This window comes from Pan troglodytes, chromosome 19 (genome assembly GCF_028858775.2).
Source record: "Pan troglodytes isolate AG18354 chromosome 19, NHGRI_mPanTro3-v2.0_pri, whole genome shotgun sequence".
In the NCBI taxonomy this organism is placed as follows: domain Eukaryota; kingdom Metazoa; phylum Chordata; class Mammalia; order Primates; family Hominidae; genus Pan; species Pan troglodytes.
The window spans coordinates 39,170,756-39,183,787 of NC_072417.2; the positions used below are offsets into that span (position 1 = coordinate 39,170,756).

General features: G+C 48.2%; 1 protein-coding gene and 1 long non-coding RNA gene across 4 annotated transcripts in view; one reads left to right on the forward strand and one right to left on the reverse strand.

Moving 5' to 3' along the window:
• LOC129137668 (uncharacterized) lies at positions 1-8,209 on the reverse strand. Its single transcript, XR_010152926.1, has 4 exons — positions 8,121-8,209; positions 6,624-6,732; positions 2,263-2,319; positions 1-2,149 (listed from the first exon to the last, which is right to left on the reverse strand). It is a non-coding gene; the product is annotated as an uncharacterized LOC129137668 (long non-coding RNA).
• Positions 7,350-13,032, forward strand: part of SLC46A1 (solute carrier family 46 member 1) — an 11,582-nt gene continuing 5,899 nt past the window's right edge. Inside the window, exons 1-4 of one of the 3 annotated variants that reach the window (XM_016932193.4) lie at positions 7,350-7,686; positions 8,104-8,956; positions 11,254-11,337; positions 12,809-12,965. In XM_016932193.4, coding sequence (XP_016787682.1) covers positions 7,459-7,686; positions 8,104-8,956; positions 11,254-11,337; positions 12,809-12,965 — 1,322 coding nt within the window. In that variant the 5' untranslated portion in view covers positions 7,350-7,458. The remainder of the gene's footprint in view (positions 7,687-8,103; positions 8,957-11,253; positions 11,338-12,808; positions 12,966-13,032) is intronic. The other 2 variants (XM_016932194.4, XM_016932195.4) reach the window with 2 other exon arrangements.

Genomic DNA, 13,032 nt, shown 5'->3' on the forward strand with positions numbered 1-13,032 from the left:
TTTCATAGCATATTTTAAATATTTAAACACGTTGTAACACACAATATAATGCTACTTAGCTGTATTAGTCACAGCATAATTACAGAATTAATATATACATACATATTTATACATACACACATATATTTTCTTGCCCCATGGGTCCCCATGAGTAAATATATTCATAGACAACTATAGAAATTGGGACACCAGTTAAAACTGTGTGACTTTTTTTTTTTGAGACACAGTCTCGCTCTGTTGCCCAGATTGGAGTGCAGTGGCATGATCTCGGCTCACTGCAATGTCTGCCTCCTGGGTTCAAGCAATTCTCCTGCCTCAGCCTCCCAAATAGCTGGGTCTACAGGCACGTGCCACCAAGCCTGGTTAATTTTTGTATTTTTAGTACAGACAATGTTTCACCATATTGGCCAGGCTGGTCTCAAACTCCTGGCCTCAAGTGATCTGCCTGCCTCCGCCTCCCAAATTGCTGGAATTACAGGTGTGAACCACCACCTCCGGCCAAAACTGTGTGAAGTATGCTCTTCTTTCTTTGAAAGCATTGGTGGGGAGTTAATACAGGCAGGACTTAAGGGGTTATAATCCTTGACATAAGGGAAGAAGGCAGAAATGAAATAATATAATTCACCCAAAAGATAAGAGAGGAGAAGTAAAGAAACAAAACAGGTAGGAAAAGAAGAAAAGATTTGGCAAGGCTGGGTGTTGTGGCTCATGCCTATAATCCTAGCACTTTGAGAGGCTGAGGTGGGATGATTCCTTGAGGCCAGGAGGTCAAGACCACCCTGGGAAACATAGTGAGACACTATCTCAAAAAAAAGATTTTTAAATTAAAGGAAAGATTTAGCAAGATGGTAGACTTAACCACAACTACATCAGTAATTACATTAAATGTAACTGGACTAAACACGCCAACTAAAAGACCAATTTAGGGAGTGAGTCTCTGGGACTGAATGTCTAAAATGGAAACGCTTTGTGAACATGAGGCCTTGGCTCATTTTCCTTCAGGGTGTCCTATGATGACTTCAGTACCCCCAACAAAATAGGTGTCCTTGCTGTCTCTCAGAACTTGCCTTTCCCACTGTACAGAAAGCCCTTTATCATGTCTTCTCTCTGTTGTCCTGGAGACTCCTTTTTAACTTCTCATGCTTCAAAATTCAGCTCCTCTGTGAATCCTTTGACTTTCTCTTGATGACACACACACACCTTCTCTCTGAAATTATTCATCCTACGGCATGCTTTTGTTATTGTTATTTGAGATTTGTTGTGCTGCTTCCCACTAGCCTGAGGACTCATAGAAGGAAGGAATTATGTAAATTCTTGTCTGTAACCTCAGCACCTAGCAGTGGGCCTGGCAGGTGGTAGATGCTAAATGAATAGATGGATAGATGCAAAGGCTCTATCAAAAGGAAAGTGTTTAAAATGAAACCAAGGGCAGGAGGCCAAAGACAGAAAGTGTTTTGTGAAATCTCCCCCATGCGGTAATGACATCTTTATGCACTTAATGCACCTCTAGCCCTGTACTTCTCTGAATTCTGGGTAGCATCCCTCTGTAAGGCCCAACTTTTCCTCTCCCTTGGGACAGCCTCACTTCTTTCTGGTGAAATCCTTCCTACCTTCAAGCTCAGTTCAACAGCAATCATCATCTCTGGCACCTGGACACAGCCACATAAAGTTCACGGCCATACATATTTTCTCATTTGACCCAAACATCCACCCCATAGGTAGATATTATTACTTCATTTTTCACAGACAAGGAAATAGAGGCCCAGAAATTATTTCATTGATGAGAAAATTGAGGCCAGAAAGGGACTTGGTCAAAGTCTCACAGCGACGGGGACATAGTTGCAGCTTCTACTCAGTGCTGGGAACACCCTTAGTTGTGACAAGGATGCTGCTTTGACTTTTAGGGTTGCTATGTGAGAAGCAACATCTCAAAAAGGAAAATAGCTTTTCTCTCATGCTGTCTCCTTCCTTCCTCTCAGTGTCTAAAATCATGAAGAGCTCTTTGGAAGCTGTAAGTGGCCTCTTGCAAAAAGGAGGCATAGGTTTTGGGTGGAGGCTGTGATAAGACTGCTGTTTGGATGAAGAATCCCTGTTGCAATCTTCTCTGTCACAGTGGTTGTATAGACAGCCTCTCGTAGGCATTATCCAACTGGAAGCAAAGAGAAACCCTTATGACTTCCAGGCACTTCCCCAAAGCCTCTCAAAATTTACTGAGTACATATCCTGGGGTTGGACAACACAGTTTTTAGTGCCAGTACTTACCATTCCCAAGCCCACGGCAGACATCAAGAATGAATCGCAGGACTCCTTCCCACAAAGCTGGAAAAATAGCCCATCTCAATGTAGCAATCCAGACAGATTCAATCAATTGACTGGAGTTGATGCATGTCATCAAAGTTATTTAACATTTTATCTTATTGCATGTCAAGCCCAGGGATAGGGAATACAGAGGTGAAAAAAATTTTCTGTGCCCTCAAATCTGGAGGCAGGACATAGGTAGGGGTTAAGAGGAGACAAACCTGGGAACACATATTTATAACCAGGTTAAGTTTAAAACCAGGGTTAAATGTATGAACCCAGTATTGTGGAAGTACATATTAGCCAATGACTAATTCCGCCTAGAAGTGAGACACAGAGGTGGGTTTTGAAGGATGAAAAGGAGCTGAATAGGCCAAGCAAAGTAGGAAGGGTATTACTGGCAAAGAGACTAACATATACTAAGGCTTAGAATAACAGAAAGCACTAGAACAGGTAGGTGTAAGGAAAAGAAAACCTGTACCCAGAGTGAGAAAAACCATTTCCCTTCATCCCTCTATGCTGTAGTTACATCATCTGTAAAAACAATAATACCTGGCCGGGCGCGGTAGCTCACACCTGTAATCCCAGCACTTTGGGAGGCCGAGGTGGGCGGATCACTTGAGGTCAGCAGTTTGACACCAGCCTGACCAACATGGTGAAACCCTGCCTCTACTAAAAATACAAAATTAGCCAGGTGTCCCGGCACATGCCTGTAATCCCAGCTACTTGGGAAGCCGAGGCAGGAGAATCGCTTGAACCTGGGAGGCAGAGATTGCAGTGAGCTGAGATCATGCCATTCCACTCCAGACTGGGCAACAAGAGTGAAACTCCATCTCAAAGAAAAAAAAATTGTAATACCTATCTCATAAGGCTGTAGTCAGGATTCAGTAAGATAATGTATGTAATGTCCTCAGTATGGTGCTGCCTGCTTCAATAAAAGTCAGCTCCTAGTGATGTCTCCAGAACATCAAGGAGCATGAAGCTGATATTTGGCAATTGAGCCAGAATACATTTGAAGGAGAGGAGTATCATCAGATTTTTAAAATGTTTATGTTTTCCATGATTAAAACATATGTTTATATCTGTTTATAGCAGAAGGGTTGAAAACATTTTAAACAGAAGAAAAGAGAATCTTACCTAACCCTACTACCACGCAGAGAGGACTTCTGTTAATATATTGGTGCCATGGTTTCCAGTCTTTACTCAGTGCAATTCTTTTCTATGCCTATGACCATACCACATAAACAAGCTCTCTGTTTTTTCTACATACAAATTATTATGTAAGCAGTTTTCCATATTGTTATAATCTCTTTGAACATATCATTTTAATGACTCATATTCATGGAGTGGATAGACTATAATTTACTCAGCCATTTCGCTACTGTTGGACACGTAGGTTGTTTATCTTTTTTTTTTTTTTTACTCTTGTCAATATAATGTTATGGAGAATATCTTAGCACATAAGGCTTTTTTCTGTACTTGAGACTATTTCCTTTAGATAGAGACCTACATGTAGAATTAGAGGCTTCAAGGGTCTTGATTAAAGGCTACCAAATTTTTTCCTGAAAGGGTGTATTTACACTCCTTCAGCAGTATTTGTTTCACTGTAGCCTTACCAGCTTTGAGCATTCTCATTTTAAACAAAATCATTGCTAATGTGTTGGCTGCAAAGAACAAGATCAAAGGCACAGTGTTTTTCTCACTATTCAGAAGCTGGAGAAGAGCTCATTTGTGTGTCTCACATGCATGTTCTGTGTTACAACCTCTCAGTGCTTGGTTTTTATCTGTTTACTGAGGGAGGGATCTTCAGGTTATTATCACATATAGTTGAAATAGTAACCCTTTGTCATATTTTATTTTATTTTATTTTATTTTTTGAGATGGAGTTTCGCTCTTGTTGCCCAAGCTGGAGTGCAATGGCGTGATCTCGGCTCACGGTAACCTCCGCCTCCCGGGTTCAAGCAATTCTCCTGCCTTAGCCTCCCGAGTAGCTGGGATTACAGGCATGTACCACCATGCCCGGCTAATTTTGTATTTTTAGTAGAGATGGGGTTTCTCCATGTTGAGGCTGGTCTTGAACTCCTGACCTCAGGTGATCCACCCGCCTCGGCCTCCCAAAGTACTGGGATTACAGGCATGAGTCACTGCGCCAGGCCATATTTTAAAAGAAAGATTTTTCTTTCTTTTAATGACAAACAAATGACTTTGTTTGTCATTTGCCTTTGAATTAAGGCTTTATGTTCTGATGGAAATAAGTCTACAGATCTTTTCCTTTGCAATAGCTTCTTCTTTCCTGTAGGAATTTGACAGGCAGGACTTTTTAGCTCTCTCTGGGTAAGTCACCTTTCCCTCTGGACCTCAGTTTCCCTGTCTTTTAAATGGTTGGATGGGTGGAGATGTGATTTCTCAGCTTCCTTCTAGGTGGAGATTCTTGGGCTCTGGACTCCACAGTGCAGCTCAACATTGGCAACCCTCTCCACATGCTCTGGGGCTCCAGCTGCGGAATCTCCTCTCCTTGAGACTGAGAGTTCATTCAGTGATCGTCTTTTGAGCATCTACCACACGCCAGGCACTATTCTAGATGCTGGGGATATGGTAGTGATGAAAAAACAAAGTCCCTGCCATCATGACCTCTAGTAAAGGGAGATGGACAACAAAGAAGCCAGAAAGTTATAATTCAGATGGTGATAAACACTATGGAAAAAAATGAAACAGGGTAAAGGATTAGGGAGTGCCAGGAAGCAAGGAAGGAGGGAAGTTGCTTATATAGGAGGGTCAGGTGACATTTTAGTGGAGACTTGAAGGAAGTGAGGGAGCCGGCCAGGCGGATATCCAGGAGAAGAGCATTCTAGGTAGTAGTTACCGCAAGTGTAAAGGCCCTAAAGCAGGAGGCCAGCATGGCTTGAGCACAAGGATTGAGGGGGACAAAGCAGGGGAGAGGGACAGAGAAGAGGTAGGTGGCCTTAGGGCTCTCATAAGGACTTGGCTCTCACTGAGCGAAATGGAAAGCCCCAATGGTTTTGAGCAGGCCAGTGACCTGATTGCAGCTGTTTGCAAGGAGTTAGAAAAGACCTCTACCCTAGTGGGTACTGCAGGCTCTGGCTCTGGGATGAGCCACACCCTGTCCCATTCCTGATGAGGGACCTTGGCCTCTCCTAGCCTTAGTTCTTTATCTAAGAAATAATTCCAAGGATTTAGCCAAGTACCCCTCCCTCACTGCAGCTGACCTAACTGGGCCAAGCTTTTGTATAAGTGGTAGGGAGGAGTTGGAAGGGGAGGGAGGAGAGTGGAGCCAATCCAGAGGCTTGAATGTTTAATGTGGAATTTCCTCTCTCTAGGGGACCACAGGTGGGGGCAGCTTGCAGGGGGAGGTTATTCAGTTCACTAGTATCTAGCCAGCACCTACCCATCCGGAGTCTCGGACTCCTGGCTCAGGGGAGGTGGGGTAGCTAACAAGCTCCAACAGGCCCAGGCACAGTCACAGTGGCCAGAATTGGAGCCATTCATCCTCCCAAGAATCAGGCCTGTCAGGACCTGCCTCCAGAAACCCACTCAGCTGCTCTGTTCTCAGGGAAGGTGGCCTTTCCTGATTCTGCTCCCCCTACCTCCAGCCCCTGAATTAGCACCCTTGGAGTTCAAAACTATTTTCCACGGTTGGAATTTTTTATCAATTAGTGGGATTCTTTGACTATTTTTCCTCTCCCACCATTCTAGAAACTAACGGGCCTGGTGAGGGCTTTGTCTATTTCCTTTCCTGTTGTGGTCCTGGAGTCCCCCAGCACAGTGCCTGGCACGTAAGGGGCACTCAGTAAATGAGCTGAATGAATGAAAGATAGGGGAGTAAGGCAGGTAATGCTGTTCCTTTTTACAGGCAATAAAACAGAGGCCCAGACAGGGTCTGACCTCCTCAGCAGCAGAGCAGGTGACTGCCTTCTGGCCTAATTCCTATAATGGGAGCCACCCAGGAGCATAGGTTCACACCCAAGGACCTCCCAGGCCCTCCCCCATCTTCTCTAAGGGAACTGCAGAGCCAGGCCCTGCCTGAACCCAGAAACAAGACTAGTTTCCCAGGAAAAGATCCTAGGGCAGGAGTGGAGCAAGTGACATCTTGTTTTTTATTTTATTTTTATTTTATATTTTTTGAGACAGGGTCTTGCTCTGTCACCCAGGCTGGAGTGCAGTGGTGCGATCTCAGCCCACTGCAACCTCTGCCTCCTGGGCTTAATTGATCCTCCCACCTCAGCCACCCGAGTACCTGGGACTACAGGTATCTGCTACTACGCCTGGCTAATTTTTGTGTATTTTTTGTAGAGACAGGGTTTTACCGTGTTGCCCAGATTGGTCTCGAACTCCTGGGTTCAAGCGATCCATGCGCCTCAGCCTCCCAAAGTGCTGGGATTACAGGTGTGAGCCACCACTCGCAGACGTGACAGCCTGTTAATAGCAATAATAGCACTTTGAATATACCAGACACTGCTTTTCCACAACTTTTTGAGACATGTTTTGTTAGCAACTCCATTTTACAGATGAAAAAACAGAGGCTCAGGGTGGTAAGTGGCATGCCGAAGGTAGTGGCAGAGCCTAGGTGTTCCAACCCAGGCAGCTGGGCTCAGCCCACTCCGATCCTCTCCAGCTGCCTCTCTGTTAACAGCGCAGAACATCAGCAGCATCAGGAGTCATGTGCTCTTCCAGCTCTGCCTTGAGTACCCGATGACCTCGTTTCCTCAGCGGTAGATAGCGATGGTTAATATTGGCTAGCCTGTAGAGTTAGCGGGAGACCAACGCACAAAAAGGGTTTAATACCGTGCCCAGCACATAGTAAGTGGTCAATACATGTTAATTGTTGATATTCTTGTTATCTGTGGTGTGTCTGGGCCGGGAGGGAGGGCTGCAGGGCGGTGTCTACGCACACTTTACGGGTGAGGTCATCCCGCGGGCTAGGGGTGCCGGGCCCCTCGCTGGCCCACGCCCAGCCAGGTGCACCCGCGGCGAGAGTCCGGTGGCCTCAGGTCACAGGCCCCTCCCCGCCGGACATTTAAGGAGGGACGCCGGGCGCAGGCGCAGACAGCGCAAGCCCCACGCCACGCGTCGCTGGTCCCAGGCAGCGAGTCGCTCGCGCGCCCCGCCGCCCGCCTGGCGACAGCTCCGCCGCGCACGCACATGGAGGGGAGCGCGAGCCCCCCGGAAAAGCCCCGCGCCCGCCCTGCGGCTGCCGTGCTGTGCCGGGGCCCGGTAGAGCCGCTGGTCTTCCTGGCCAACTTTGCCTTGGTCCTGCAGGGCCCGCTCACCACGCAGTATCTGTGGCACCGCTTCAGCGCCGACCTCGGCTACAATGGCACCCGCCAAAGGGGGGGCTGCAGCAACCGCAGCGCGGACCCCACCATGCAGGTAGCGGGGCGGCGAGGAGCCTGGCAGGTGGAGGGCCCTGGGCTGGAGCGTGGGGGCAGCGGAGGGGCGGGGCCTGCGTAATGGTAGTGGCGGGTAACTGGAGGGAGGGTGCATTTTGGATGGTGGGCGGGACCAGAGCAAAGGGGCCTGACCGAGAACCTCAGCGGGTGGGATGCGAAAAGCTGAGCTAAAGTCTGGCCTTGCAGGTTAACAAAAGCGGGGGAAAGGAAAGGGAATGGGGCCTTGGTCCATGTCCTTCCCCCTCTCCACTGGCAGATTTTGAAAGCTGTGCTAAGATTCTCTGAGGTTTAGGGCTCCAAAGGAAGTCCTCATCCCTGTAGCTCCCGGGATGGCGAGGATTTGGGGATTGTGGAACCCAGAGTGAGGAACCGCACCCTGGTCATTGTGCCCCTACAGGAAGTGGAGACCCTTACCTCCCACTGGACCCTCTACATGAACGTGGGCGGCTTCCTGGTGGGGCTCTTCTCGTCCACCCTGCTGGGAGCTTGGAGCGACAGTGTGGGCCGCCGCCCCCTGCTAGTGCTGGCCTCGCTGGGCCTGCTGCTCCAGGCCCTAGTGTCCGTTTTTGTGGTGCAGCTGCAGCTCCACGTCGGCTACTTCGTGCTGGGTCGCATCCTTTGTGCCCTCCTCGGCGACTTCGGTGGCCTTCTGGCTGCTAGCTTTGCGTCCGTGGCAGATGTCAGCTCCAGCCGCAGCCGCACCTTCCGGATGGCCCTGCTGGAAGCCAGCATCGGGGTGGCTGGGATGCTGGCAAGCCTCCTCGGGGGCCACTGGCTCCGGGCCCAGGGTTATGCCAACCCCTTCTGGCTGGCCTTGGCCTTGCTGATAGCCATGACTCTCTATGCAGCTTTCTGCTTTGGTGAGACCTTAAAGGAGCCAAAGTCCACCCGGCTCTTCACGTTCCGTCACCACCGATCCATTGTCCAGCTCTATGTGGCTCCCGCCCCAGAGAAGTCCAGGAAACATTTAGCCCTCTACTCACTGGCCATCTTCGTGGTGATCACTGTGCACTTTGGGGCCCAGGACATCTTAACCCTTTATGAACTAAGCACACCCCTCTGCTGGGACTCCAAACTAATCGGCTATGGTTCTGCAGCTCAGCATCTCCCCTACCTCACCAGCCTGCTGGCCCTGAAGCTCCTGCAGTACTGCCTGGCCGATGCCTGGGTAGCTGAGATCGGCCTGGCCTTCAACATCCTGGGGATGGTGGTCTTTGCCTTTGCCACTATCACGCCTCTCATGTTCACAGGTAAAGTGTGTGGGCTCAGGGACAGCTTGTCCCAGAGGCACTGGGTAAGAACTGGGGGCCGGCCACTCGCTGCCCCCAGATGTGGTTCATTCCTGTGTCTTTGGAAACATAGTTATGCCCCCAGCCTGCACTGGAGAACAGACAACTAAGAAATCCCTCAAAAATGCCATCTTTGATACATGGAAAATATAGACCTTCAGTAGCTAAAGTAATTAACCCACTGTTATCAACCATTAATATTGTTAGTAATATAGAGCAAAAGACAAAAGTGTGGCTCATACACTAATTGCTTTACCCCTTGGCCTCCCACCGCCTATTCATATGTTCTTAAACAAAGTCCATGCCATTAATGCCTGGTACTCACTTCTCTGATAAGAATCACAGGACCTACCTCAAATACCCTTAGTCAGCTTCTTTGGGTTTTTTAAAAACCAGTCTTCTCGGACCACAGATATGAAATTCCTGCTTCAGTTCCTCTTCTCCTCTTTCTCCTTCTCCTTTCCCTCCTCACTTCCTCCCCTTCTTTTTTTGATGGGAGAGGGTCAACAGGCCAGTAAATGAGGAAGTTAACTTTTTAAAATTTTTATTTGATTGATGTATTTAGAGACAGGGTCTCGCTTTGTTACCCAGGCTAGAGTGCAGTGGCACGATCATGGCTCACTGCAGCCTCGTCCCCCGGGCCCAGATGATCCTCCCACCTTGGCCTCTCTAGTAGCTGGGACCACTGGTGCACATTACCACACCTTGCTAATTTTTGTATTTTTTATAGAGATGGGGTCCTCACCATTTTGCCCAGTCCAGGTCTCTAACTCCTGAGCTCAAGGATCCGCCTGCCTCAGCCTCCCAAAGTGTTGGGATTACAGGCATGAGCCACCGTGCCCGGCTTTAGTTAACTTTTTTTAAAGGGACAGATTTATTTTGATAGAGCCCTAAAATGTGCTGTGTATAGTCAACAATACAATAATCACAGATTTCTTAACTCAACTGCTTGTCTGACAATTAAGCAGAAGGGAACCTTTCCCTCCTGCTGATGGCCCTGGGGGATGCAGAGATGATAAAGATGCTGTCATTGCTCTGGGTCGGGGGGAGGTCTCAACAGAGTGGGATTTGAGGGGCCTGACACTGCTAGGGTCCCTGGATGCCTCATCGTATACCTTCTTTGGAGGATCCACTGTCCTGTAGGAGTTTGCAGTTTTGCTGAGGAGTCAGCAGTCGCACAGGGAGAGAAATGGTTATGAAGAAAACAGGAAGCCTGTAAGTAACTGAATGCAAAGGGAAAAGGAACTCCCATTTGCTGTGTCCCTATGCCATGCTCTTCATAGATGTTACCTTTTTACCTCATGTATTGGTTCCCTGAGATTGCTGTAATGACATACCACAAACTTGGGGGCTTAACACAACAGAAACATATTCTCTCACAGTTCTGGAGGCCAGAAGTCCAAAGTCAGTACCACCGGGCTGAATGGAAGCAGTCAGCAGGCAGTGCTCCCTTGCAAGCCTCCAGGAGAGAACGTGTTTCTCATTTCTTCCAGCTTCTGGGGCTGCTGGCATTCCTTGGCTTGGGGCGGCCATCACCAGTCTCTGCCTCTGTGCTTACATTGCCTCTCCTCCTCTTTGTGCCTTCTCCATTCTGTCGGTGCCAAATCTCCGTCTGCTTTCCTCTTATAAAGATATGTGTGACGGCATTTAGGGCCCAACCTGCTAATCCGGGATAACGCTGCTCTCTCAGGAGGCTTAACTGCACACCTGCATAGACTCATTTTCCAAATAAGGTAGTATTTACAGGTTCCAGGGCTATGAATCTGATGCCATTGGGCACCATTATTCAGCCTCCTATGCCTCAGAACCATCCTGTGATGAAGGCCTTATTATCCTCCTCATACAGGGAGTCAGGATCAGAGAGGTTAAGTACCCCAGGCCACACAGATAATATGTAATGGCATCAGGTTTTGAACTCAGGGCTGACTCCAAAGCCCATGCTTGTTTTCTGTGCCCTGCCATATCCCTACTAAGTGCCAAGTGGGTGGGTGATGCCTGCTGTGACCACAAGAGGTTCAGACAAGAAAGCAATCAATGGGAATTAGCATTCATTCATGAGAGCTAGCAGGTGGCCAAGCCCAGACAAGGGCAGTCTCCATTCCTCCTTGACTACTGTCTTCCCACCCTCACCATCAAGGAAGTTCTTCCTGGGTCTAACCTAAGCCCCACATGGGGTATGGATAGGAGCTCTGCTGCCTTTCCCTTGGACGCCCCTCTCCCCAGCCCCATTTTCCTGATGAGTGTTTGTTTCTCCACAGGATATGGGTTGCTTTTCCTGTCATTAGTCATCACACCTGTCATCCGGGCTAAACTCTCCAAGCTGGTGAGAGAGACAGAGCAGGGTGAGTGTCAGAACCCACCTGTGTCTGGTTCCTCATGTCCAGTGCTGCCCGAAACGGGCTGATGGGCAGCCATGGCTGGGGGAACAGCTTGCCTTCCCCCCTCTCACCCTGGAGAAGTAAGTGGCCAAGACAAACACATTTCTGTGAAATTGCCCACAATGGGCAGAGGATGATGCCGCCTTGGATTTTCAAACCGCAGAGTTGGGATTTGCAGTCAGCAGAGCACAATTATGTTCTTTCTGGATAACCAGAGCAGAGGATTTACTCTCTGCAGACCTCAGCTTTTCCATCTGTAAGATGGGTGTGGTGATGCCAGAGTTCCCTGTTTCTCTGGGGTCAGCGTGTACGAGCCCAGAAGTGAACAACCTTGTGACATGGGTTTCATTTTCCACAGTTGACAGATAAAGAAACAGAGACCCAGGGGGTTACATTGGCTCACCCAAGGTTACTCAGTAAATGGTGGAGCTAGGATGCAAACCCACGTCTGTGTTTAAAAGCAGCTGGTCTCAGGATCTGGGTTTTAGTCCGAGCCCTGCCACAGGCCTGTTTCTTCATCTGTGATGTGGGTGGTTTGCTTTTGATGACATCACAGGCCCCTCTAGATGTGACAGAATTTAATCTCAACTTCTGTTGGGTTGTTGCACATTTTGTAAACTGTGGGTTCTCCTGGTATATCTATAAAGAACAGCTTCTCCAGCCTCTGGGTCTTTATGCCCCAGTCTGGAAACATTCATCTTTCTCCATCTGTCCTGGAATGAGGATCTGATGATGACAGAGACTCTGGTGCCATACAGAGCCCACTGTGGGTTCTGGTGTCCCCAGAATCCACGTGTCTTCATTCATTCACCTAAACTTTTTTTCCCAGCACTTTCTCTGTGCCCAGAGATGTCAAGAGAAACACGAGAAAAGAACAGCCCTTACTAACTAGCTACTTCCAGGGGACCAGGCCCAGTGATGGGTGATTTCCATGTGAACTTAATGTTGCTCACAATCTAGGAAATAGGTATTATCCTTATTTAGCAGAAGGAGGAACAGGAACCCAAAGGATAAGAAGCTATTCAGTGGTGACACCGCTATGAATATTGGAACTGATCAGACCAGCAGTTAATCCCAAACAGGAGATGATTCCAAAGAGGATAAACCAGAAAAAAGCCATTTCCATCAAGCTTTCATCAGACAATATCACATGTACTTTTTTTTTCTTTTATGTGCTGGGTTCTGTCAGATCACGTGTACTTTTAATGTGGATTTAATAGCAGCCATTTGTTTAGTAACCCCTCTGTGCCAGCTACTGTCCACATATGACCTTACTGAATCCTTGTCACAGTACATGATGTAGCAGGATTTACTGGTGAGGAAGGGGAGACATAGGTTAAGTGACTACTCCCGGTCACACAGCTGTGAGGTGGTGGTGCCAGAGTTGGAATATGGCCCTTTCGGACTCCAGAGTATGGTATTTCTTTCTTCACAGGTGCTCTCTTTTCTGCTGTGGCCTGTGTGAATAGCCTGGCCATGCTGACGGCCTCCGGCATCTTCAACTCACTCTACCCAGCCACTCTAAACTTTATGAAGGGGTTCCCCTTCCTCCTGGGAGCTGGCCTCCTGCTCATCCCGGCCGTTCTGATTGGGTAATGCAGGGCCCTGAACCCATGCTCATAATGGAGCCCTTTCTCTTAAAAGTTTCCTCTTCTCCTC